Raw genomic sequence first — 27,379 nt, forward strand, 5'->3', positions numbered from 1 at the left:
TCTATAAATATTTTCGTAGTCAAATTCAAAACGATTTTAAATATCAAATCAGTCTTTGAATATCGATCGGTCTTTAATTCGTTTTTAATCACATTTAAAGATCTATATCTGCATCAATTTAAAAATCTATCTTACACGTGACAACAATTTGAAACACTTGCTGCTTCCTGCGGAAATTACATTCCATTTGATTCCATTGTGATCGCTGGCAGCGAGAATGGAACGCACCTCACGCACCTTAATCGAGAAACCTGAAATCTGAGAAACCACACAAAACGTTCATGTGCCGCTTGTGCGAACTGCGATCACGTGCAGTCCGACCAACACAACGCAACGGTGTCCAGTGCCGGTGAGGGAGGTCCTTTCTGCGACGCGACAGCTTGGTAACATGGTGGACGTGATGAGCGAGAAGCTGTCGAAAAAGTAAGTAAAGTGCACGACGTTGGACGAAATTATCGTATCTGTAGGATATCCGTTGAGTCTCGTGACGCTTTTCGCTCGATTGCTCTGATCACAACACGGCAACTTTTCCCCTTACGGGCGACATAACCTAAAAAGGAGAAAAATCCGACATGTGGCTCGTTGCCACGCGGTCATATACGGTGCTCTTTACGTGGTTCGAATTTTCTCGCAGATAACGGTATCTTGTAGAAAAATTTAATCGTCAGATGGGTAAAGTCTAATCCCGGCGCAGCGATCATGTTCAGTACATTAACCAATGCTCGTGTTATGATTGCGCGGTCAGTAGGGCGAACCTGGTTAATGAGCCACGGGACAAAGTTGCGTCAGACTCCTCCGCGTCGATTTGCCACGAAGTGCGTAATGGATCATTCGATACATTATTCGATCCTAAGAGAAGTGAATTGAGATGATATCCTAATTGCAGCGAGCTGAAAAGGCGTCTCAAGGCCGAGCAAAAGGCCAAGGAGAAGGCTGAGAAGGAAGAGGCCAAGACGCTTGCAGTGACAGCTCAACCAAAGTCTGAGAAAAACGAAATCAATGAAGAGGAGATTAGTCCAAATGTAAGTTCCAGAGTCTTGTAAAATAAAAATTTATACTGGGTATAATAGAACAAATTCATCTTGTGTGGAAAACAAAGGATAAAGATCCTTTTATTTCATGGGCAATCAATTACTTTTTCTTGGATTTAATAAAATTCAACAGCCCAATTTTCAATATTACACTTTAACTAAAGTCTGTTATACAATGTATTAATATTTTTATTAAACCTAGCTGTACATATTTATTTTTTATAGAGATCATAAATTGTATAGCTAAGGTTAAATCTTAAACCGATTCCAAAAAGATTTATTATGAAATTTGTATATTTGCAGGAATATTTTAAGCTCCGGTCAAACTTGGTCAGTCAACTCAAAGCTATTAATGATAATCCTTATCCACATAAGTTTCACGTATCTGTCTCCCTGGAGGAGTTCATTGAGAAATTCAAGGATATTGTGAAAGATGGTGAAATATTGGATAATGAGGTACATAGCGTCGCCGGACGTGTTCACTCCATTCGAGGATCCGGCGCCAAATTGATCTTTTACGATCTTCGTGGAGAAGGTGTCAAGGTGCAAGTGATGGCTAACGCAAGATTGTATGAAAGCGAGGAAAAATTTGTAGCAGATACTGCAAAGATTAAGAGAGGCGACATCATAGGTGTCGTCGGCAAACCTGCAAAGAGCAAAAAAGGCGAATTCTCGATCGTACCACGATCTATTACCCTTCTAAGCCCATGTTTACATATGTTGCCACATCTCTATTTTGGTCTGAAAGACAAAGTAAGAAATAAATTTGCAAAAAAATATATAATCCTTAAACATATATATTTTAAATTTGTGTTATAATAATTCCTAACTCATTACAACATGCAATATTATGTAAATACATAATTCGTAATTGGGTTAAACGCTTTTGTATACAACCAGGAAACAAGATTTCGACAGCGATACTTGGATCTTATATTAAATGATAAAGTTCGACAAATCTTTCACACACGTGCAAAGATAATCGCTTATGTACGCAAGTTTCTTGATAATATGGGCTTCTTGGAAGTCGAGACTCCCATGATGAACATGATTGCTGGAGGTGCGACTGCCAAACCCTTTGTTACACATCATAACGAACTCAATATGGACTTGTTCATGAGAATCGCTCCTGAGTTGTATCACAAGGTATGAAATTCTTTTTCTCCATAGAATTTAAAATAAACGTTACTCTAGAATAAAAGAAAAAATAAAGCGCAACAGCAAACATTTAATAGATGCTAGTCGTCGGTGGGATCGACAGAGTATATGAAATCGGCAGGCAATTCAGGAACGAGGGTATCGACATGACTCATAATCCAGAATTCACCACCTGTGAGTTCTATATGGCATATGCCGATTATAATGACCTAATGGAGATCACGGAGAACATGGTGTCTGGCATGGTGAAGTCTGTACATGGAACTTACAAGATAGAGTACCATCCGGATGGACCGGAGGGCAAAGTATACGAGATTGACTTCACACCACCTTTCAAGCGCATCTCGATGATGACGCAATTGGAAGAGGTTCTACAAGTCAAACTGCCCGAAGCTGATCAGCTTAATACACCAACGGCAATCAAGTTCCTTAGTGATCTTTGTGACAAGCATGAAATCGAATGTCCTCCTCCCAGGACATCGGCAAGATTACTAGACAAAGTAAGACATAAGTGAAACTTAATGAAACATCTAACTTCTTTTTGAACGTAACAGTCTAGTAATTTTAATAAGTAACCAAAAATAAGAAAGATTATAGAAATGTATCTGTTAAGACATTTGTATCTTTCAATTACACACAATAATATCAGCCACTCTAGATCGGAATATCTTTTGCGGAATAGCTCGTTGGAGAATTCATCGAGGATACATGTATCGATCCCACTTACATCATTGATCATCCGCAAGCAATGTCTCCATTGGCAAAATGGCATCGATCCAAGAAAGGCCTTACTGAACGATTCGAATTGTTTGTTATGAAAAAGGAAATTTGTAATGCGTACACCGAACTGAATGATCCGGTTGTTCAGAGAGAAAGGTACATAGAAAATTAAACTTATTGATGAAAATTTGTGTTTCACACAATATGTTTTGATAAAGCCGTCGATTGAGTTATTCAATTTTACGACTATTTTACAAATTTAAATGTGTCAAATCTGCATACAGATTTGAGCAGCAAGCAAAGGATAAAGCAGCCGGTGACGAGGAAGCACAATTGGTTGACGAGAATTTCTGCACAGCTTTGGAATACGGTTTACCACCAACGGCTGGATGGGGAATGGGTATTGACCGATTAACAATGTTCCTTACCGACTCGAATAATATTAAAGTGAGTACATAAACTGAATATTTGTATATTTTCTAAAATGATCAATCAAAATTTGAAAAAGAGAATATATCGCACGTGACCTTAGAAATTAATTTATTTTTTCATATAATTAAATTATTTTATGTATGAAGAAGAATGGAATATATAAATATCGTAAGAATGTATATTTCTTTGATCTTTACAGGAAGTATTGTTCTTCCCTCAAATGAAGCCGGATGATCCAAACAAAAATAAGGAAGCGACTGAAGATGATAAAGCGTCAAACGATAGTGCAGAAAAATAAAGTTTAAATTGTTTTTTTTTTTTTTTTAAAACCGAAAATTTGGAAAAAGTATTTTACAATTTTTTATTGAAGTGTAAATAAAAAATATTTACACAAATAAAGATTTTTTTCTTCGATCAATAATTGGCTTATAAAAAATGTGCTCTTATTTTTAAATTATATTAAAATTAAAATAATTAAATTATATAAATTATGTTTCTTATATATATCATATTTATTTGATACCCGACTACACATCCATTACATACGATCAAATAGATACATTTACAAAATCGCAAAAACATAAGACTATGTTATTGTAAATATTAGAGTGTTCCTTGTCTATTAACATCATAATTCCAAATCATTTATATTTTTTACTTTATCTTTCGTCGTTTTATATAGATAAACCGAAATTCGTCATTTTATATAGATAAAGCAAAATTACAAAATTACTATTCAAACTATTATTAACATTACATAAAATCCATAATAATCAGGAAATAAAAAAAAATTTTGTTTACAGGTAAACACTCTTATAAACATTGAGCTGCGTTTCAAGACTCTTAAAATATTTACTCGCCATTTCAAGATACGAAATAACAAACTACGTAGGTTGAAGTCTATTTATCCGAAAAGTTAAGGATCAAAGTTGATTCTCACGAATTAAAATGAATTAAAACACTCTTACAGTCTTATCCTTTCTCATTCTAAATAAAATAATGCTAATTTATTCTACTCCGAGTTTTGAAACGCAATCACGGACATTTCTTGTGAGCACAGATTTGGTAGCCGCTTGATATTTCAAAACGTGACAGCTACCACACTGAAGACAAATAATATACACAATAAGAGAGTAATACGCTTTGTACTTCAACTCGTGAAACAAGCCAAAGAACATCGAATCTTAATAAGTATTTGCATATTTGCTGGCAGCATGTTTATATTGTCTGATATCCATTTGGGAAATAAATATAATTCTATGTTTTGTAAAATTTAATCACTCCAATAACACAAGAGCTCTATAGAGGTCAGCTCACATCTAACTCGCCAAGATATTTATAATAGCCTGCACTGCTATATTTAAGTAAATATGTCTAAACGCCCCTACAGTCCACATTTCCATCGCACGTCTAGCGCTAAATATGACTACTTGAAGCCCGTTTAATATAGGAAGATCATACACAATAGTATATGACATTGAGAAACGTTAACTTGATCTGTGTTAAAAATCCCTATTTACGATATGATAAAACATACAATATGCCATAATATACAAAACTTCAAGATGTGATTATATTTATTAAATACATGTAAAAATGTACTCTACGAATCTATAGAAAATATATTATTACAATAAATTTTATGTAGAACTTTCAGTCATTTTTAGCTCTAAATGTGTACATCAAAATGTAAGTCAATAAACTAGTTCAAATGACCAAGAAAATATGCTTCATTGATATGTATCTCGTATTTTTAATTAATGACTGTAAAAAGAATTCCTAAAATGTGTGTGACTATTAAGATTATACATCTGACCAATAATATATGTATATTTTCGTTATGCATTTAGTGTGATATCAATCTTAATTTATAGAAAAATTAATTACATGCATTTTACATTAATTCTTTAGCAGTCACTGTACACATTTGAAGAATTTCTCTTATAAATATTTTAATAAACATCACAATGTAAAGTTTAAAAATGCAATTCTTGTCGGAAGATTAAATATTCTGCTGGCAGCTTTTTCAGTATCTTTTTGTATATTCATAGATAAAAATATTTTATACTATTTGAAAATTCATATTAAATTTCTCACATAAAATAAATTAGTGTTATTGACTGGCAAAAACATGTTCGTAAATTGCAACATGTTTAATTCATTACGATTAATTCAGCAATTAATAATAAAATTTTAAGACTGTTGTAACAAAACAGAAATAAAGAGTCTAAAGCAAACCTTTATCAGCTCTCTTCATCCTGAACGTATTTCGTAACAGAATTGTAATGAGCACCTAATTCATACATATAACGATGATAGGTCAATATTACCTTCTTGCCATTACTGTACTCATCTCCAATGATATAGGGAGCCCCTGTAGCTTGTATGACTTCGATTGGACATTTCAGTATACGTGATAATACCTGTAGCTGTAATAAAAAAAATCAATAAAATGTTCTAGGAAAAAAATTGTTACTTTAATAATTTATGAAGAGGAAATGCTTTAGAATTTAATTTAATTTAATGGTTCATAGTCATCATACACTTACAAATTTACGACATGTTATTTACCTCAACAGCACCACCCCAAGCACTTGTTTCTGCTACATCGTTGCAGTACTTTTCATACTCTTCAGATGTTAACAGTTCATCAGAATCAGGATTGGAAAGAAATGGCAAAAAATCATTCATGTTTTCTCTCAAATAGTCAGCAGTCTTTATTCTAAGGTCATGCAAGCTAAGAGGCGTCTCTCCATTTATCTTAAGTTGATGTGCCACGGCATTATATAAACTGAAAACAAATTTAGACTTTTATATATAGTCAAGAAACTAATTGTCCGATAACGTACCATTATATTGATAATTTCTTCAAACTACTGTTAAAAATTATGGGTTTAAAGTATTCCATATATACATCTGGAGAAGTAATTGTGAAATTGAAAAATGATATTTTATTATCTCCAAACAATTAATTTTGTGGTTGCATATGTTTAACAAAAATGACATAAATTATGAAATATCCTTTTGTTCTCCTTTCTTGGCAATATCAATATGGTACATACTATACATTTTAAAATCTTTACCAGTGGCCGTCGCTAGGAATTTCATAGATCATTAATTCGCGCTCAGAAAGTATCTTCTTTATGGCTTCTATCTCAACATTTCTTTTGCCAAAGATGTTAAGAGCTTCCTGCTCAATGATCCTCTGATTGCGTTCCTTCTCCGCGATTGCTTTCTTCTCCCGTCTTTTTTGCGCTTTGGAAACCCTATGTGCCAATTGCTCCAAACAATTGTCTTTACTAATTTCTTTGCTCGCTTCTTCGGGTTCTGTCTCTTTATCGTTCAGTGTAACGTGAGCCAGTCTCCATGTGTTCAACTCCTCCGTTTGACGTTTCTCCAAACACTCCTCTAGACGCCCTATCTCTTCCGTAATTTCCTTCTTTTTCTTTTTGTCACCTTTACAAATGGATTTCTTCAAGGTCTGTATTTGCGCTACGATTAAGAAAGAAAGTTCGAACGTTAGGCGACCACAGTGTGTAAAGACCTGCTTTAACTTCAAATCGGAGAACGACTGAAGTTACAAAGATCTATTAAAAATGAAGATAAAGGAGGTTGTGGTTTTCGATCTGAATACCTTGCAATTCCTTGCGTTCCTTCTTGTGCTTCTGCGTTAACTCTTCCTCTGTTAACGTCGCCTCTGCCATCGTACTTCAAAGATAACCTCTACCGTAAGTAAAGTTCTCGCAGAAGCACGCTCCGTATTACGGAGAACGGAAGTAATGGAACAGGAAGCTGAGTCGGCGCATAGTGGAAAAAATCCGGTGCACTATTGCGCATTTTGAACATCAGACGAGCGGTACCAGATGCCGCCATGTTGCCGCGATTATTTGAATTTGGCTTTATGTCAAAGCTTATTCCACGTTATGATAGGGAAGATTGATTTTTCTTAAAATATGACTTTTACTTGATGTTTTGAACTTATTATAATTTTTATATTTACCTTAAATTACAGATAGCTCGCATATCTATGACATCTTTTAGGGAGTTTTCCAACGAGAGACAGGTGACAGTGTAACACAGTGAATTATTATATCCTTGTTATTCGCTAATGTTTAAACAAAGATGAAATGTTTTTTATGTTACACAGTGTCATTTGCTGGAAAGCTCCCTAAATTAGGCATTTATGTTATTGGGGAACATTGCTGTGTATTCCGGAAAAGCAAGTTGAATTACCATTTAACCACATACTTTCAAAAAAATTTTTTTTTAGAGCCTTTAAAATTATTCTCCATTGAAGCATGTATAAAAAAATAATTTAATATATTTGAAAATCTGCCAAATGCATTGTAATATATTGCGATAATATATTGTGATATATTTGCGTGAAGAGGGTGCAAAAGTACAATTAAAATTCACGTACGATGCAATAACAATTTAAAAAAAAAGGAAACGAAATATAGATTTATCATTTATTAATATCCAATAAAGGAAATGGAATACAGTTTTGTTCGCTAAGCGTCATCTCCATTATCACCCTTAACTAGGAAAAGAAACGGGTGTCTCTGCGGCAGGTTCGATCTCGGGGAAGAGGAAGGAAGGAGGAAGGAGGGGTAGGAGAGGGGGAGGTGGATAAACCGAGTCGAACCGTGATCGTCAACATTATATACATATATGTATATATAAAACAATTGTTACACACTAGAGCGAGAGCGCGTAATACAAAACAATGATTCTTCGGTTAGTTTATTACAATATGCCACTTTTACGTTTCGTTTACTAATAAAAATATAACTCTCATTACCGCTCAGTACAATGTGATCGTCCGTCTCCAATATATAGTATATAAGTAAAATATCTCTTGCAGTCGCTTATACGTATCTGTGAAGTGTTCGCCAAATTGTGCGTCTCAACTGCTATTAGATTTCAGCTTTACTTACAAGCGATTTATTTCGTATCTTTGTCTTTCCTCGACCGGCAAACTCTAAAAACGTTCGCTTTGTCGATAGGACCAGCAATAATAAAAGACACTAATTAGCTACGCGTTGCTAAATCGTCCTTAGTCACGGTTGACTAGTTTCTATTACATTCATAATTTTAATGATTATTAAAAATCTTATTGTTAACTTTACAGCATGTCTATCTGTAACCGATTAGTCTTAACCGTAAGCGATGGATTCGATTACAAGCTAATTATTTAGGATCACTTAGCAGCTTAGCTCTAGTTAATAAAATAATTAATCTTGATTATCGGTAAGCAATCTTAGTCGCAATTGTTGTAACATTAGAAAAGAAAGCCCTTAACGCATCGGCACGAACGATCTTAAATTGATCTCGCTTCGATGTCTTTCCTTTTTCGTTTCCGGGCGATTCTCGTCGACTGCGAGAACATAAGTTTTCGTCATTTGAAAATCAGAACTTCGGAAAAGATTTCTTCGTCTCACCGATGTAAGATTTCCCGAGAAAGCGCAACAGCTGAACCGAAATGGAGATTCCCCTTTCGACGCACAATTTGGCGGACACCTCGCAAGAATGCATATATACACGTTATGTATATACAGACGCACACACGCACATAATTGTATATATGCATTCGTGTATATATCTCCAAGTTTGCAACTTGTATATGTGTATACATATTTTTTTCTCATTTAATATTTTATATACGTAGACATCTGTATAATATAGAACTATATATATTCTCATGCCATATTACAACAATACAAACAGTCAATGTTAATGATAATTTATGTTAACTTGCGTAATGCAAGCACCACAGCTAGTATAGCAATTTGAGCAATACGTAATGCTTCCTTGTATCAGGATCGGGAGATTAACACGACGGATCATCGAAAAACATACGATGGTAACAAATTAATCTCCGTCACCCTCGTCGCGCTTGATTCCGTTCTACAAGGTGTCCCGAGAGCGACGAAAGTCAGTATCACGGTATTATCTCGTGTCTTTAATTTTTACCTATCATTTATATGTAATATAAATTATAATTTGAACAAAATATATTTCTGAGTTCGTTATTTATAATAATAATCTCTTTCTTATCTATTACTTATATAATATGTAACTTAATATATGTATAACTTAAAACTTGAACGAAACAATTCTTAATCCTATTATCAATATTAATCTCTCGAATAATAAACTTAACTCTTATAAAAATACATGGTTAAAATATAGTTACAAATTAAAACGATAATTTAAGTTAAGCCTTAATGGACGAAATTAAAAGATATTATACATACACTACTACTCAAAAGTTTCAACACGCTTTGCATTTTTGTTAATAATTCCATTTTTCATACATAAAACATGGAATTATGATATATCCTTTCATTTTCGATTATTTCGAAAGTATTCAATAAAGCCGTAAATTGGGAAATAATTACAAATGGAAATTATAAGTTTTCTTAAGTAGACAAATTCATCGACTAGATAAACATTTAAGAGAATAGTACGTAACAATATTCTCTATCACACAAATATTTACTTAAGACCAAAATTAATAACTGAAATAGGCTCAAGTGATTAATTAAATCTAACAAGATAAGTAATATGAGCCACAGGATATTCAAGTATAAATTACAAATCATTTATTAAGCAAGTAAATATATATATATATATATATATGTTTCAACCCTCAATTCGGGTCCTCATCAATACAATTAATAATGCAAAACCGAATTATTCGGAGGAAACCGCATTAAAGAGAGAATGCTGATACATTAGTTAATGGTCAAAACTATTAGAAGTCCAATACTTGTTGAAACTTGGTTATCAAATTATCCGATTTGATGAAACCAGACGAGTTATGCAAACCATGAGTAATCATATTATTATTAAATTGTCCGATTTAATAACAGAAGGAACGAGACTTCTACGGAAATGCTGATGGTTCGAACAATAGGCACATAATGATTTGTAATTTACGAACATCCTGTGTTGGCTCATATCGGCATTACTTATCTTGTTAGATTTGATTAAGACACTTGAAAAACTTCCTGAAAAAATATTAAGAGTTTGACTTTCATTACCAAACCTAAGCAGATTAGGCTTCGAGAAATAAAAAGTTTAAAAAGTAGGAAGTTCTTTTTCTAGTAAAAATATGTAAAATTATAAAATTTTATAAAATTATATTACAAAATATCCACAAACGGAGTGTGTTGAAATTCTTTTGAACGATAGTATATTTCGCAGTCTTAAAAATGAAAAAAATTACAGAAAACAGAATCGTCAATTTTTTTTACTACGAAAAAGATCAATCACAAAACAGCGTAGTACGCTTCCGGAATTCCGATACAAAACTCAGAACACCGTGTATAGCGAATCGCGCTCATAGGAAAGATTTTACCATTTTCTAACATTGATTGTGATAGATTTAAGCGTAATAAAACACGGTTGATTATGTCATTCCTATTTCCATCACATCATTGCGATTCAGAGCTAAAATGCATCTTTTTTTTTTCTTTCCGTAAAATGTCTGCGAAAACTCGAAGATTCTATCTAATTGCGGAAAAATCGAATTCCACTTCACCAAAAATTAGCATCAATTCATTTTAGCTCCGACTCGCATATTTTCCTTGATACGTCTTCATCGACGAAGCATCTAGCAGCCAGTAATGTAAATATGATCGCGATCTTTTTCTAACATTTATCCACAGATAATGTAATTATTTACACAACATCTCTATTTACATCGCCAGCTACAGCTTTACGCGACTATGTAATAAAAGAAAAGTAGCTTTTTGTACCGCTTGTCGCGCGCTCGCGTTTATAGACATCGATGCTTCGTCTTAAAAATACGATACACTTTCGATTTTTTCAACTAAATGCACGAATAGTTCTCTCGGTTATTTTCAAGAACGTTTCTGAAGTACCGTGTCGTAAAAAAAGATTTAGAGAGAACAAATCTATTAGCGTTAAGATAACAATTTAAAAAGATTTTATTCTAATTTCTCAAATTAATATTTTTACCTCACTCATTATTATGTCCTTTACTATAAATAATTGCACGGTTATTGTTTAAATTACCCCATTAATATTGTCTTATACATCATTTTCTTCAGTATAAATTATACGCATATATATTTGCTTTGTCAGCTAATTTAATAATAAATATATACAAATAATATAAAATATATATCTTCGTATATGTTTATATTCGTGGGTAAATAATATTTGTAGGATATTAAATCTTCTTAAAACGAATAACTTTAAAATCAAATTGATCAAATTACGTAAGACAAGTAACACCTGTTAATCAGTGTTATACTAACAATAAGCATGTCCCTTTATTTTACGACCGTCTTTCTTGCCAGCGATATGAATATCTCACAAGAGAAAATAGCCCTGAAAGAACTTGTCGCGGACTTTGCAGAGCATTACGTATTACGTCTCTATGTATAACATTTGGCAATGAATAGAGTGCTAACAGTTCTTATGCTAATTACCTCTAAGCGTCACAGATAATCATTACGTTACTTCTCCTTAATAACAACAGGGAGACTCAGGTAACAGTTTCAACAAGTTTTTCTTCTCGACGTATTATTCCGCTAAACAAAATTCCATTGATATTTTAATTTATACCTTTGCGTCACTCACATATCGAGGAAAAAAGATGTGCTTAGAATAGATAAGTATTTGTGAGTGTAAAATGAGATTATTGATATATTACGGTATAAAAATTACACAAAGTATATAAAAGATAAATCTTGGATATCTTTTTTTATATAAGCAAAATTTTATTTATTGGAATAATACGAGGGAAACGTGCTAGTTCGTATAGAAGTTATATAATACAAGGAATCGTACAAGGATTCGTAAAACTGTACAAGGATTCGTAAAACTAAGGATCTAGATACAAGATCATGGAATCAAAAATTTGTATATATACAATATATATAGCCAGCAGATGAATGAATGTAGGTTGTCAATCTAACAGCATGATTTCCTGGGGTGTTTACGTTATTTATTTTGATTATCTTTACGTTTTAGTTGAATTGCGTATTATTATATAAATAAAAACAAATGTTAAATGACATTTTAATAAATACTCTTACAGAATCGAAAATACTGGCTAATTTATATATATATTACTGAAAAACAGTAATTACTTATTTAAAATATTAAAAGCTTTAAACAACAATGCTTTTAATACTTAAAATAAGTAATCAATTACTACCTTTCATATTTTAAATTTGCCAATATTAGATTTCTGTAAAATTTCTGTACTATCTAATGTTATTTATTCCTTGTCATTAACTAAACGTTTTTGAAATTTACATTAAACATTTATCGTTATTTTTGTTAAAATTTTTAGCTAATGTTTGTATTAAGTTTGTATTAAGTAAATGTGTGTTTACCAAAATGTACAAATTGAAGATAATAAATAAACAATCAAAATACCTCAGGAATCAAGTGAAAAATTTTTGAATGATAATTTATGTTCATCTGCGTACGACTCGTCTATACTAATTTCTTCATTTAACTCTCGAGATTTTCAAATTGAGACTCAAATTTTGAGGCTAACATATAGTATAATATAAAACGAATAAAAAAACAGATGATTTCAAATGTCATGAAGAACTAGCATATATATTGCGCGTACAAAAATAAAATGTTCAAGATCGAGAAAGCTAAAATAGATAATATACCATACAATATCATATAAATTTGCGAAAATAGATTAAAGAGATTTATGATATGAGATACAATGAAATGAGACAACATCTATATATGTCATATAGAGGACAGTAAAAGATCTATAATACGAGATATTTGCAAGACTGCTTTTTGTATATCTCGAATACATGGCGTAAAAATTTATAAGATCATCAAAATATAATGATCTACGGAATAAAGGAACTACCGGATACGGAACCAAAAATTATGTCCTTTCTTCGAGAGCTACCGCCGTGATTCAAAGAACGAGCGGCAGCGTGCAAATCGTCAGAGTTTCTCGGTTGTTGCTGATTGATGAACGCTGGCTGATGATGCAGGCGTAACGGATGGGTCCACGCTGGATGATCGTTCCAATGGGAAGGATGTCTTGCCTAAGGGTGGCTGTGAGATCGCACGCTTTGCCGTCCTAAAAGAGCTGCCGATCGGCAATAGTCAATAAACAGTTAGCATAACTATACACGTAAGCTTCCTTCTCGAGATAACCAAAGAACATTTAGTAAGCTCAATTCTTCCCACAGAGAGATGAATTTTATCTCATCTCTCTTATCTTATTAATTTTTAAATCAAAGCTAACAATAAGATATAAAGATATATTTTTATTAAAATCATTTTTATTATGTGGATATTGATATTCAATATTTTATATTATGATAAATTATTATGTAATATTTAATTATGTAAAAGATGCGTTTTCAAGTCTTCTATTTCAGAATCTGTAAATTTTACTCTTATAATTTTGGCATTATACTGGAAAGAAAGGATCTAAGCGTCCCAAAGTTATCTTGATGAATGATTTATTGTCGGTACATTCAGCGTATTGTCATTCGAATCAACACGATTGACAACACGCGAAATAGAATAATTACTGCGAGATAGACATCGTATATATGGCATTCTCGACTATTCGCACATCTAATTAAAATGTATCAATTGTGTGACAAATGAATTGTAAATCAATCCTGGAAACAGAAGCCTCTTTAATAATAAATTTTAAAGAGCAAGTTTTATCTATATTACATGAATGCGATATAAATAGCATATGTACAATAACGAATCGAAAAGCGACTGGAAATTAATGGATTTAAAAGTGGATTAAAAATGGATGATAATCCAGATGTAAACTTATTAATTCGATGTAAACTTATTAACTGGACTAATTATTATTTTCCAGACAATATATTGTGCAATCTGCTTCTGTGCTGTGCGACGAGTGCAAGAAGCAGCAGTGATACGTCTTTTTTATTCGTTTATCGCGTTCGCATGGCAAGCACAATAATACACAATAATTTACCCCTCCTCTATAACATTTAGGCTGAAAACGATTAATGATTTAATTTGCATCAGCACATTATTCATTCTTGCTGTAACATAGTATATACATATCACTTCTCAATATCCTATACATATAGATAACATCAAAACATATTTACAGGATGCACAAAAAACATATAAAACAATGAATTTTTTGACGAGTTCGAAGTAAAATTTTCCTCAGTAAAAGTTCATCAGAAGTTACAGCTGATTTACAACTTTTTCAATATGAAATGTTTCAATAATTAAATCTTCAATAATTAAACTTAACAATCTTAACAATAAATAAAAGAGTATATAAATTGGAAATTAATTGAATATTCATTTTATATCCATTTAGATTTCTCTCAAGAACTCATTAAAATCTTGTAGCTCTTAATATTTATGGTTGACTCATTAAAGTTTCACAATTTACACATTTAAATTTAAATATAGAGAGAATATTATCTGAAAAACTCTAAAGATATCACCCTATATTCTTTTTATATATTTTATTCTGCATCCTATATAGAATAGTGTGCTTCGTAATTTAACTCGCTTGCGAGTGAAATAGATCGCCATTGAAAGCGGATGAATGAAAACAGCGCAATGGAAAAGCGGCGTGTTTTACATTGGTATTGTACTGCTGGAAAAGCGTGACATATCTGTGAAGCGTTAATGAATAATGAACCAGATATGTAGACGGAAGACACCTGTCCGCCCTGCGGATGACAGCGAAACAATTATTTAAATCTTGTCGTCCTTGAATGACGTGGGGGATCGTAGCACTAAGCATTCAACTAAGCGAGACGATTCTGTACTTGTCCAAGCTTCTGTTATTCGATCCTAAAATAACATAGCTCTGGCAGACAATTGCAACTATAAAAAAATTATAATATTACAGTCCCTTATATTCTTAATTACAAATTAACTTCTTATATATAATAGATTTTGATTCTTCTGCTTCCATCATAAATGCAGATTTTTTCCTATTTGTGATCACACATGCGGGATATGTCAGGATCTGCGGAATAATTTAGTAAGTTAAACAGAAGTTAGTATAAAAAAGCTATATATTATATAGTTGATATATATCATAAACTCATCGAGTCTTCATACTTTTTCGCACTTGCTGCCAGTACTATGGAAAGAATCATAAGTAGATAAGCGAAAAGGGCAAAACGATTTCTCTCTCTATGGAGATAATATAGCAAAAAAGTAGCTGCATAGTAAAATACATAATTCGCGGGGCATATAGAATTCTCTAATTAATTGATTGATTCGTTTCTACAAGCACGCCAAGAAAAAAAGAGATCTTATTAGGAGCTGCCTGGAGTCTGATCTTACATTTCGGTTAGTCTTTTTTTCGGTAATTCTTGATACCGCTTTCTCGTTAGTGTATGCTATCGTTTGTCCCATGATTCCGCCACCTATGGAATGCAATATTATGAACGAACCAGAACCGCTCAGAGCGACGAGATCGTTAGCACACATGTATCATGATTGGCACAGCGGAATATGCATGATCAGGTGAGAAGGGCGGCGTTTATCTCTAATTAAAACAGAGATCACACGGTATATCCGTGAGTTCTCGGAACTTGCACATTCACATATATGAAAATCGTGCACTGATGTGTCTTCTGTAAATCTATCGCATCTCCATTCGTGCTGTCTGTGGTCTTTTCACACAAGCAACGATTCAGCCTGATCTACCACCAAGGAAATCGTTCATCTGACAAGATCATTTGGTTTCTTTCTTTTAATTATGTATATTAAAATCTAATCAAAATCCATTGATTTATTTAACTAGTATTTAAATTCTAAAAAATATTTTTCGTAAATTCTGTCGTGTTCTTCTTTTCAAATTATTATACATAAGCAATAGTCTCTCGATTAAATGGAAATATTTTGGAGATTCACAACTTATAACTTGTTATTATAAAATAAGACTTTCCATTTTTTCAACTCCTAAATTATATCTTTTAAAGAAAGACTATAATTTTAATATTTATTAAAAAATTTACATACATTTTTAATGGATACTTTAAAATTCCATTAATTATACACCATTAATATATATATATGTACACATCATTAATTAAATCTGTATTATTATTATATATTTAATTATGTTAATGAAACTAAATAAAAAAATTAATATTATATCACGGTAAATCATTATAGAATAAATTACAAACTTATTCCATATTCAAATAATTATTTACATCAAATAGATATTTTCATTCAATTGAAAAAGGATATTAATTATTCATTGAAAATATGTGTCTTCCAATCATATAAGTTCTGAACCCGCAACTCAAATTAAGATATTCAGTCAGAATCCCGACAGTTGAGAGACATATAAAACACAAAGTAGTCTAGGTGGTGGATCTAGCATTTTGTGACATAAAACACTCATCTAACAAGTTTCAAGCGGAACGTGAGACGGCGGTTTACCTTCGTCGCTAAAGTGAGACCGGTTCATTTCGAGGAGGATTACGAAAACGACTCTATTTCCCGGGCGTATCTAGCGAGCGGTCATAGAGCGGATTAACCACAGATCCTGGACATTGTGTACTAGCCGATAGGCAAACAATGAGTTTGAGCGTAGGTATGGCGACAACAGCTTTTCGCCAAGTGAGAGATAGAGACAGAGAAGTGATATTTAACTACGCTGAGACAACGCGACATATCCTCATAGCAGGTACCTGCAATCAAGAGATTGGTCAGCGAAATTCGGTCGGTGGGTCTCCACTTTACTGACTAGACAGCGTGGGGACGTGGACAGTGCAGCGCGCTTTAATGGTAAAAAGATCCGATCTTTAAGGAGAGAACGAAGCAGTGTGGAGCATTGATTACGAAACGTCGATCGGAACGTGGTAATCGCGATAATCGCGTCAGTCTTCACAATCGAACGTTCTATAATTCAATTATCCCTCTTCCTCGTTCAACGTCCTTTCTTATACATGACAGCTACAACCATGCGGTTTAAATGTGTCTACACAGACATCATCGTAATAGATCTTAATGTAAGCCATTGCCAACGATTGTTACATGCACACTATTTCTGTGTATAAAGATAATACAATCTTGTATATAATCTTTCTACCAATAAGAGATCGCGCTGCGGAATCTACGATAAAGATTTGGGGAAAAGCGGGGGGCATAGGCGCCGACGCATACCCAAATTGGATCAAATATTTTGTTAAATAATTCAAGTTAATTGAGTTAAATTCAATAACAATAGTAAGTCTTAAAACAACCCGATTCTCCAGAGTAAAGAAATAAGGATTGGATAAAGGGTTGTATTACAGTTTTCCTATAATAAAAACTGCAACGAGACCAGAGGAAGCTCTTCAGAGGCACTAGTACTGTGGAGCAAGCAAGTTAAAACTAAATAAAAGTACAATACTCGGTTAATTGGCTGATATAAACTGGAGAATGATTATCGCGCGCCGTCGGCGCCTATGACGATGAGTAAGCAGTAGACGGTTATTAGATAGTTACCAATGTGAGTAAGTAAATTGTACGTAGATTATAGGCGTGTGTTAGATGTGAGTAAGGTAGGTTTTCCGCTTTAAGTAGACGCTGTTGCGCGCCGGGGAGTTCACCGCTGTGTCGTTACTGGAACATAGCCGGTGCTCGTTTTCACACACGCAAAGGACACACACATACTTTGCCATTAGCCGAACAGCTATGGCAATCCACGCGCGAACGTCGCACAGGATGTCCTTTCTCAACCCTTTCTTGCCTGACCGCAACAAAGATACATAGAAAGCAATCTGTGCCAAGTTAGCGGGGAAAATGTTTCAAAATTTGTTCTTTTTTTCGTTTTTACCGTATCTGTTATCAATATTGAATAAACTTTAATTTTAATATAATCGCAGCAACGATGTGCATGTTTGTGCATCGACCTTTCAAAATGCATATCTTCTGGAAGAAAATTGAAAAGTTCATCAGATAGCTTCTCGAATTTTCATGACCGATTATCATTATTGAACCAATTCAAATTAGCAATTAATTTAATGATTTGTTTCTATCTGTAGCGAAAGAAATAAAACAAAATAATCGCGTTTGAAAGCAATTTCAAGCAATTGGGCAACAGAGGGTTGAAAGGATAAACTCGCTCTCGCGAAGATGCTGAGACTGCATCTTTCCCTTCTAACTTCGAAAGTCAGTTGCACCAATGTTAACGAATTAAATAGTTCTTCGTTTTTGAAGATCAATAGAATTTTTTCCCCTCTCTACTTCTAATAATTATAGTAAGCTATTTTATGTAAAAAAAATGAATTGAATTATTTTTTATTTATTATAAACTGATATTTTTAACAGAATATCCGGTAGAGACATTACAGAAAAGCTTTCTGATATCTATATTACTGTGAAGAAAAAAAATTATAATAAAAAATTAAGTGTCGTCAGAATAAGCAGAAGTGATTGATAATCTTAATCGGGAGTTTAACAGCCACAATCACAGGTGCAATTGATTCCGGAACAATCATTGCAGTAAATGCATAACTACAACGTTTTCAGCGTAACGAATGACAACAGAATCTGACAAAAAAGATATTTGATCCTTGCGAAGCGTGGGAAGATCATTTGTTACAATATTGCCGGAATGTATCATTAGAAAAACTTACCTTCGTCGTCGCAGAGATGCATTCTGTCCTGGTAAGACGAACTGACCTCTAGGGATCACCATGCGCGCGTTGCCCTGAGCAGGCCGCGAACCCCCGTGCACTTGCAGTGTGCTCAAATGAGCGGCATATCCATCGTACAGTATTGTCGCCATAGCTTGATGCTTCTTGGATACTTTGCCGATGATGAAGATCTGGCTCGGTTTGAGACTTACCGCCGTGTACACGTTAATATCTTTCTCGCTGCCATACGCCTGATGGATTATCATACCGTGCTCCTACATCCAATTGATCATTATTAATTCAGTGTCAAAATTGTATCGTGTAGATTAAAGAAATATGGAGCAAATTGATCATAATTTAACTTGTATTCGTTCTAAGATGTAAAAAAAGAAAATTATTACATTTTCTTAATTTTGGATTTAAAAAATTGATATTTTATAACGGATATATACTTGTAACGGTACATTATAGAATGCATATTTTTATCGGTTGCCGGTATCCTGCACAATCGTCCTTTATCGTTACAGATCATTTTTTTAAAATTAAATTAAATTTAATAATAATTCATTTGTTAATTAGATTTATTTATCAATTAGAAAATAAAGATATCGTCTGAGAGAATTGATCCTTCATGAATATTTAATCGATTTATCTAGTTCTATTATTAGTTATATATGCTAACTATATACGTAATCCTAGCAAGCTTCGCACAAACCTTCACAAGCTTATTCAAGTAGGCAGCTTTGTGGGCGAGCGGATCCCTGGACAGGCCATCGGCAAATGAAACGAGACCGTGAGGAAAATTATGCTGCGACAGCCAGGAAACTACTGTCTGCTGTTGCATATCGGGTCTCGCGGTAATATAAATGATGAGGTAACCCAATTCCTGCCAATGCCTACAAGAAATAATGAAGAGCTTTATTTAATAATGTTCTTATTATCTTTTTAAAAAAGAAAAATATAAATTTGTCAAAATATATATTTTTATAGTTGATTTATAGATACAACGATAGGACATCGTTTTTGTTTAAATAAGTCAATTTTTGTTGTTATCACAAAATATCGAAATAAAAGATATCAGAAAAAATATTTGTAAAATTATTTTTTAATTGTTGTATAGAAATCAAGTTGAGTAATAATAAAGATTTAATCATCAACTATAAGCATCTTACATATACATTCAGTAACAAAGCTTTGTGATAAAAATTTTTTAATATTTTTGCATTTCACAGAAATAAAATGATAAACGCAATTCGTAAAATTCGTCCTAATTTATTCTTTATAATGCATTACCTCACAACGTCGACGGCACCAGCCCAGACTTTCGGATCTTTACCACTCACAGACTTACTGGCGGCAAAAGAACCGTCTATGCTAAAAACCACACATTCAGTTCTCGGCGGTATCACAGCCACGAAAAAATCTACAGATGTATGATCTCCCCTAGAACGTAAACATGCATGCATTCGGATTAAAAAAGTTTAATCATGCTAAATAAAGAGCTAATTTATATCAATTACATCTTTAATTATTTTCATTGATTCATCTGTATTCTAATGTTCATTCATGTCCCAGATAGCCAAGTCTGTAGAAAGCAGATTTTTTTAATGTCTACTACACACTATGTCAACAAAATGATAACAGAATTTCCAAGCGTCAGATAATGTTGGCAGGATCTGCTCAGTTTCTGCCAACAATTTGTCTTCACATTATGTAAATAGGCGATGTTAACAGAACACAAGCCTAATGCGGATGCAATTGATGGCAGACTGCCATCATTTTCTGCTCGAACCTGCTGACAGTCTGCTAGAAGACTGCAGACATTTGGCTATCTGAGTGTAATGTGAAATATTAATTTCAATCTTCCTCGACTAGTGTATTAATTATAATGAATTATAATTATTGGTTACAATTTTAATCCATGAGAGTTACAATTTATATCTATTTTAAAGAGGACAATACATTACCTTACAATCATCTTTATTGGATAAAGCCCATAACCTAACGTTTTGTCATCTGGTATTTTATAAATTATTCTACCATTCTTGTCAGTTACCTCGGTAGAGAGGTATGTCCACTCGCCTGCCGGTGCGTTTTTCATAATATGGATATCAACTTTCTCACCTGCGACGTAATGATAAATATTTTCTGTTTACATTTAATGTCATATTTTCAACGATTGAACATTTTTCAACATAAAATTATTATTAATAATAAATTTAAAATTATTATTTTTTATTATTATTATGATAAATTTATAAGTAAGTTATAGATTAAACACTAAATTTTGATACTGACAAAGGATTTACAAAGATTAATTTTAGACAATTTTTTTAAATTTTTTATGTATACCTGTTAAAGTTATCATATCAATAGGACTGTACATAAACCTAGCGACTAATATTTGTGGTACACCTTCCCTCACGATGACATCATTCGCTCTGTGATTGGCAGCAACATTCTGAAATATGTCAATGTAAGCAATACAACTAAAGAATTTTAAAATATTAAAAATTAAATTTAAATTAATAAAAGAATAAACCTTAATTTTAACGGAGGTACGTTTTTTATTCCATTTTTCTCTGGGTTGACCTGGACGGAAGCAAGTGAGATCTTTTTCCTCGTTGCCGAGCAATGGTGCATCGACTCTGCCCAATTGCCTCAAAATAAACGCGATCACATCCGGAGACTCCCAATAACTAGCGTGGAAGATATGCGGCAAGGCATTCGTAGGAAAATTAGTGAGACCCTCTGGACAATAGAGCGCATAATCTAGTCTTTTGGTTCCCCACCACTTTTGCATCACTGAAACGAGATAATAAACGCGTCAGACTATTTCAATATACTTAATATTATACACAATAATTTACTTTTTAAATAAAAAAATTCGCTTACTTAGAACAACTAACACAAATTTAATCTTGGAATTTTTCTAGATAAGTCTTTGAACCGTAGGTACAGCAAATAAATAACAATATAATAAATAATTTCTACTTACGGGCAGACACTGCCTGTAAAGGAACATTATCGATAATGCCTGACATTGTACTTTGAAGTGATATATCGGATAATCTTCTTAAATGCGACATTTGAAAATTGGGAACGTTCAATCCATCAGCGTACAGCTGCGGATTGGTCTGGATAGTCTCCACTGAAATTAAGTTTACAATCTGCGTTAAAATTTTTTTCCTAATTTTGCCACAAATGTTGAAAAATAGAAAATGTAACTTCCGTTCCTATATTTTCATAATTCTATATTTACAATCTTAATATACTTACGCAAGTGATAAGGTTGGCCGTTGCCGAGCGGATACTTTCCATATTCAGCAATATTAACCGGCGCAATTAAGGAAAATCTTGCTGAGATCAAGGGTTCTAATCTCGCAGCTACAGGTTCTGTAGGATGAAACAGATTGTATACTTGATTGACTAACGGCCTGGGTATGAAACTATTTCTGTCGCTCGATGCGGTGATCTTTCTGTAAGCGAGGACTAGTGCAAGCGGACTACCGAACATAAAAAAGTCACCCACTTCGAAGTCCAACTTGTTGTCACTGCAAACGACATGTTAATAAAAATCAATTAAGATTTTCATAATTATGAGTCAATTCTATTGGCATATAATGCATTATGTCTAATAAATAAATTGACGACGGGTCGTATTGAACTAGTTTTCCTTTTTGTTTTTTTTTTTTCTTAGCTATATTTATCGAGAGATCATTGATACAATCCTTGTGCTCACCCCGTGCCAGAAGACCTTCTTCGAGGAGATGGCGCAGAGAGATGCTTGCCGTCTTCATTTCCACTATTGTCATTGCCCTGCTGACCGGTACCCTCCAGAATGCTGTTTTCGCTACTGTGTCTCGAGTGCTGTGTCGCTTTGCACAGAGCGTCATAGGTCAAGATCGACCCTACTGAGTCGCTTACAAAGCATATTTGTCCGCTGAAACCTTTACCCTCGTCGCTCTTAATGAAATCATGGTACACTTGGTTGGCACTCATCACCACACGCGATACTGTGTCTTGATATTCAGAACTCGAGCTTGCTAGAAGCGGAATCGCGCCGATCGGAATGGTATCGTGCGTCACTTGCGGAGCGTCCATGCACGAAGGCGACATGTCAAAGCTGTATGGACTCAGGCTACGCAATTAAATTATAAAATTATACTAACATCCACAAATGATTTGAATGCAAAAGATAAATGATATTACCTTGACAAAATGCCCAAGCCTTCAGTGCAAATGGAAGGACAGGCGACGAATTTAATGGATACGTGGCCGACCATGCTAGGATAATGCTGTCTCATAATAGATTCAAAAGCTCCGCGGAATGTCGTTATATCTGACTTTTTTGCCGTTAAATCGACATTCGCATCTGAAACATAAAAATAATTCTGGATCAATACATGTTATATATACATATCGTAATCTTCTTGATTAATTTTTTCCACATAAATAAAATAAAGAAATATATGAAAAATAAAAATTCCATAACTAAACAGTTACATAGTAAAGAATCTATATAATTATACATATGCAAAATAAAAATCTATAATTTTCATAAATTAAGAAAAATTAATAGCTTGTAAATCATACAAAGAAAAAAACAAAAGAATTCGTACTTACCTAAAACACTGCCGCCGTGTATCACAATAATTAAAACAGTAATTTTGCACGGTTGATGCGTAGGAGAATGTTGAGGAGATGCTGGACATGACACGTCGATGCTGGCCGACGTGCTGATCTGCAGTCTCCTACTGCTTCGTTCGTTAGTGATACGTTGCAGATAAGAAGGCGAAAATATTGTATCCTCTGAAAAAGAAAAAGCATCCCCATTGTTATTCTCCGCGGTAGAAGAACGAAGAAAAATTTAATAATTTAAATTTGTTCTACGTTTTACCATATATTTCAAAAATGAAAATAATTACTTAGATGGTAAATAATACGACGCAAGCTTAATAATATTTATTACATTTACACTACAAGGATATTTTTTTAAATACGTATTAACCTTGCTCGTTTGCCGCAGATGGTGTCCGCACGCTCGTATCCTCCCCTTCTGCTAGAAGATCCAAAGAACTCCATTTAGCTAATGAAGAGCTATCTTCAAAGTCCTCTGTGTAATCAGAAACGTTAACACTGCTTATGCAATGTGCTTTTTTCTAGATTAATCATATATGTTTTGAAACAGGACTTGCAATAGTATATGAATCGAAAGATAAAATATAAAATATTATGTTTCAAAGAACATGATCTCACAAACAATAACAATTTTAACAATATTTGCCTAATAATTTACGATGTAAATAAAAATTCAATTGCAATTATATAGATTATTCAAATTCTAGATTATATTGAAATCGTTTCGCATATATTACTTCATCTAATACAATATCTATGTGAAAATTTATCTAACATAAGCAAAACGAATTAATTTTCGTTAATACTAATCTGTTAAGTCTCTTTACTACGTATAGCCATGCTACTGCATGCCGCATGTGAGCTTTTCGCGGAATTTCATGCTTGAGTCTAATCTTAGTCGCATGTCACGCTAAAAGATACAAATATTGTATGTGCCAAACAGCTCGATTTATCGTATCGTCTACAGCGTCTATACGCGTATTTTAAGGCCATTCTTTAGTTTTGTAGAAATTACATGTGTGTGACGGTTCTCTTTCTTTTTCTTTCTTTTCCTTTTTTTCTTCCTTTTTCCTTCGCAACTTATCTCGCTTATTACTTAATCACTCTACGTGTCCTACCTTTGCGTATAACAGGTATAATGAACCCAGCTGCAGTATGGGGGTGCGACATAAAAAACAAAGAGGATACACATAAAAATGCAGCACATGCTGTTGTTTCTACTTGAGTTATCAATGCATTGTTGCAAGACACACTTCTTTCGCATGATTGATAAGAATCAACAAAGAACATCCTTATAAGACTTATCAGTATCAGTATCATCAGATTACAGAAAATGTTCTTTATCCCAAGAGAAATTATACGTATACTATACAGAAATATCTTGAATACAGAATATCAGATATCTTTAAATAATGTAATGTCTAAAGAATTCGCAATAGATATTAGGGAGTTTTTGCAATACCGTTTATCCAGATACGGTGAACGTTAAGGTCAGGTTATCTTCTTCTTAACAACTAATTAAGAAAAGGATAACATGGCTTTAGCGTTCACCGTATCTGAATTCACGTTATTGCAAAAACTCCCTATTTCCTTGAAAATTTTCTCAACGTTAATTATTTATTTTATGTTAATTAATTTTGACATTAATGACTAATTGATATTCAATAGCTTTTTAAATTCTTTAAAATATTCAGTTCATTTATCTTTTAAATAATTTTTTTTTTTTCTTAAACTAATCAGATTCGACATTTATAATGTCATCTTATTGTTAAATCTTTTATTGATTTATTAAGACTCATTATGTGTACAATGGAAAGCAGCGTGTCACAGAATTATCATCTTGCTATTATTTATTATGAGTCGTGTTAATGCGTTTTTTTTTCTAGATTATCACAGGCATGCTATACGTACGCATGCGTCGTAATAGTCTTACCCTGACAATCGAAGAATTCGTCGTCGCTGCCGGATTCGGACTCCCTGACAATGCTTTCCAGCCTCCAATTTGCGAGCTGTATGTCGAAGTTCTTATTCGTATTTGGCGAATGCACGGGCATGTTCTTTGTCCACTTCTTGGTCTTCTCACCGGCCGCATTTCTACAACGCAGTTCACTTTTAGGTCAATTAATTTGTTGATACATTATCGATCGGAAACGTATTAGCTCGTCTTTTGTTATCAAACATTACTGACTGGTGACACGTTCTTTGTATATTCAGAATTTAATCGTAATTCTTAGAACTTAAAATTAATCATTTTCATTATAGTATTTATGATTGTATTCATTCTTTACTTTCTATTGTAGTTTGTTTTTTCCAAGCCTTTGATACATTACAAATGAAATTTTATATGCTTGTATGAAAAATAATCAGTCACAGACCATTAATTTCTGCAAAACACCCAGTCGATAATGTTAATTCAATCATATGTTAAATGGAATCTAATAAATCGTATCTGCGTTAATAATACTATTATTATCATATTATTCTGTTATCCTTTAGAATTGTATCCAGTTCCTCATTTAATTCTTTATAATAGTTAATCTCAGTCAAAGCTACAAATTACTAACGTCACAATTATTTGCTATTATCTTATCATTTTAAGAGAATAATAGCCGGTTTTCATAGGTTCTTATTTCTAGACCGTCTTAAGTATTTCTTAAAATGTTAATACGACTTTGCGATTAGTTTATGACAATTTACAATTAAAACTTGTGAAACAGTCCTAAATATAAACGTGACAATGAACACCGGCCAATGACTATTATCTGATATATATATACATAATGACGATAAGCAAATTCTATCATAAATTACATGCCTTAGAGAGTCAATAGATACAAAAATATTAAATAAGTATGTCGAATAATGTTTTCATAGTTATACAAAATCATTTTCCTGAAAAGCTATCATATATAATAAATTAAATAAATAATCAAATAAAAAATTTGTTTTTCATCTTTAATTCGTTGTCAGGAAAAATCATCTTTTCACTAAGATAATTGCACCATGATTTAGCGAAAGTCAATTAAATCTTTTTGGAAATAAAATCTTGATAGAAAATATAAGTTGATTCATCGGCATAACTGTCGACATTCTGCGTGAAGCAAATAGGGTGGAATAATCTTACTTAATCTCATCCAAATCGATCGGCGAGTCCTCGGGACTAATCTCGCCCTCGGAACTGGCCGCTGTATTGATGATGGGAATGTCGGATGGCTTCCTGACGGACGGCGGACTCCGCACCTCTTCGTTCTTCTCGATGCTGCCCAGGGTGGCCGCCAGCGTCTTAGCTACTGCCGACTCCTCCGACATCATCGTCGCGTTCGCCGCTGTCGCCGTTGCCGTCGTGATCGACGTCATTGTCGTCGTTGTCGCCGTCGCGCTCACTTTCCGAGTCTCACCGTCCTCGAGCTCGTCCTCTGAGTCACCGAGACCCATCTTCCGTTGCAGCGCCAATTGCGTCTGCCGCTCGATCTCCCTGATATCTTCCATCGTCAGACCGTTCCACTCGTCCTGCCAAGCCCAGGCCTGCCTGTGCGCCCGCACCATTGTCTTCCGCAGAGCTGGAATCGACCTTAATACGTCTCACGCACGGCCGACCGGGTGCACCGGTTAAAATTAACCCTTTCGATCACGACCTCTTGTATGTTACGGAAAGGAAGAAGCTATTTTAGTATCGGCAAACGGCAACGCCCGATATCGCGAATATAAAAATAATAGCACGAATTGATAATGAAATAAGTTATAATTCTGTTAATTCGAAACGAGATAATAAGT

General features: G+C 33.6%; 3 protein-coding genes across 12 annotated transcripts in view; 1 reads left to right on the forward strand and 2 right to left on the reverse strand.

The window, feature by feature from the left end:
- Positions 1-309: 309 nt before the first annotated feature.
- On the forward strand, positions 310-3,655 carry LysRS (Lysyl-tRNA synthetase). Of its 2 annotated transcripts, none has more exons than XM_018515059.1 (8): positions 310-423; positions 887-1,022; positions 1,335-1,784; positions 1,932-2,177; positions 2,267-2,689; positions 2,872-3,065; positions 3,194-3,356; positions 3,541-3,655. In XM_018515059.1, exons 1-8 carry the CDS (start codon positions 389-391, stop codon positions 3,637-3,639), a joined length of 1,746 nt encoding a protein of 581 aa, XP_018370561.1. In that variant the 5' UTR covers positions 310-388; the 3' UTR covers positions 3,640-3,655. The 2 variants fall into 2 exon arrangements, with proteins under 2 accessions (XP_018370561.1, XP_018370560.1); XM_018515058.1 differs by lacking the exon at positions 310-423 and adding an exon at positions 440-815.
- Positions 3,656-5,459: 1,804 nt separating this feature from the next.
- On the reverse strand, positions 5,460-7,109 carry LOC108766069 (OTU domain-containing protein 6B). Its single transcript, XM_018515115.1, has 4 exons — positions 6,976-7,109; positions 6,425-6,833; positions 5,913-6,132; positions 5,460-5,770 (listed from the first exon to the last, which is right to left on the reverse strand). The coding sequence occupies exons 1-4, from the start codon at positions 7,043-7,045 to the stop codon at positions 5,585-5,587; spliced, it is 885 nt and encodes a 294-aa protein (XP_018370617.1). The 5' UTR covers positions 7,046-7,109; the 3' UTR covers positions 5,460-5,584.
- Positions 7,110-13,039: 5,930 nt separating this feature from the next.
- Positions 13,040-27,379, reverse strand: part of rdgB (retinal degeneration B) — a 35,230-nt gene continuing 20,890 nt past the window's right edge. For 3 of the 9 annotated variants that reach the window (XM_018515248.1, XM_018515249.1, XM_018515250.1), the window contains exons 6-20: positions 26,730-27,165; positions 25,539-25,699; positions 23,976-24,080; positions 23,591-23,776; positions 23,177-23,339; positions 22,707-23,105; positions 22,244-22,518; positions 21,963-22,115; positions 21,507-21,769; positions 21,317-21,425; positions 20,932-21,088; positions 20,258-20,407; positions 19,680-19,860; positions 18,965-19,239; positions 13,040-13,449 (exon numbers count right to left, since the gene is read on the reverse strand). In XM_018515248.1, the coding sequence (XP_018370750.1) occupies positions 13,302-13,449; positions 18,965-19,239; positions 19,680-19,860; positions 20,258-20,407; positions 20,932-21,088; positions 21,317-21,425; positions 21,507-21,769; positions 21,963-22,115; positions 22,244-22,518; positions 22,707-23,105; positions 23,177-23,339; positions 23,591-23,776; positions 23,976-24,080; positions 25,539-25,699; positions 26,730-27,165 (3,161 nt within the window). In that variant the 3' untranslated portion in view covers positions 13,040-13,301. Of the gene's footprint in view, positions 13,450-16,781; positions 17,033-17,831; positions 17,949-18,964; positions 19,240-19,679; positions 19,861-20,257; positions 20,408-20,931; positions 21,089-21,316; positions 21,426-21,506; positions 21,770-21,962; positions 22,116-22,243; positions 22,519-22,706; positions 23,106-23,176; positions 23,340-23,590; positions 23,777-23,975; positions 24,081-24,723; positions 24,754-25,538; positions 25,700-26,729; positions 27,166-27,379 lie in introns of all 9 variants that reach the window. The other 6 variants (XR_001940358.1, XM_018515252.1, XM_018515251.1 and 3 more) reach the window with 6 other exon arrangements.

Source organism: Trachymyrmex cornetzi, unplaced genomic scaffold, assembly GCF_001594075.2.
Source record: "Trachymyrmex cornetzi isolate Tcor2-1 unplaced genomic scaffold, Tcor1.1 scaffold57, whole genome shotgun sequence".
NCBI classification, from domain to species: domain Eukaryota; kingdom Metazoa; phylum Arthropoda; class Insecta; order Hymenoptera; family Formicidae; genus Trachymyrmex; species Trachymyrmex cornetzi.

What these genes read in the sequence shown, in the direction of transcription:
- LysRS (XM_018515058.1), top strand. Translation starts at nt 700, where the DNA reads ATGTTCAGTACATTAACCAATGCTCGTGTTATGATTGCGCGGTCAGTA. An exon ending in CCGCGTCGATTTGCCACGAA is followed by an intron (nt 816 to 886) that starts GTGCGTAATGGA and finishes TCCTAATTGCAG; the next exon opens with CGAGCTGAAAAGGCGTCTCA. An exon ending in CGGCAAGATTACTAGACAAA is followed by an intron (nt 2,690 to 2,871) that starts GTAAGACATAAG and finishes TTTGCGGAATAG; the next exon opens with CTCGTTGGAGAATTCATCGA.
- LOC108766069 (XM_018515115.1), bottom strand. Translation starts at nt 7,045, where the DNA reads ATGGCAGAGGCGACGTTAACAGAGGAAGAGTTAACGCAGAAGCACAAG. An exon ending in ATTCCTAGCGACGGCCACTG is followed by an intron (nt 6,133 to 6,424) that starts GTAAAGATTTTA and finishes ATTTGTTTTCAG; the next exon opens with TTTATATAATGCCGTGGCAC. An exon ending in CTTGGGGTGGTGCTGTTGAG is followed by an intron (nt 5,771 to 5,912) that starts GTAAATAACATG and finishes TTTTTATTACAG; the next exon opens with CTACAGGTATTATCACGTAT.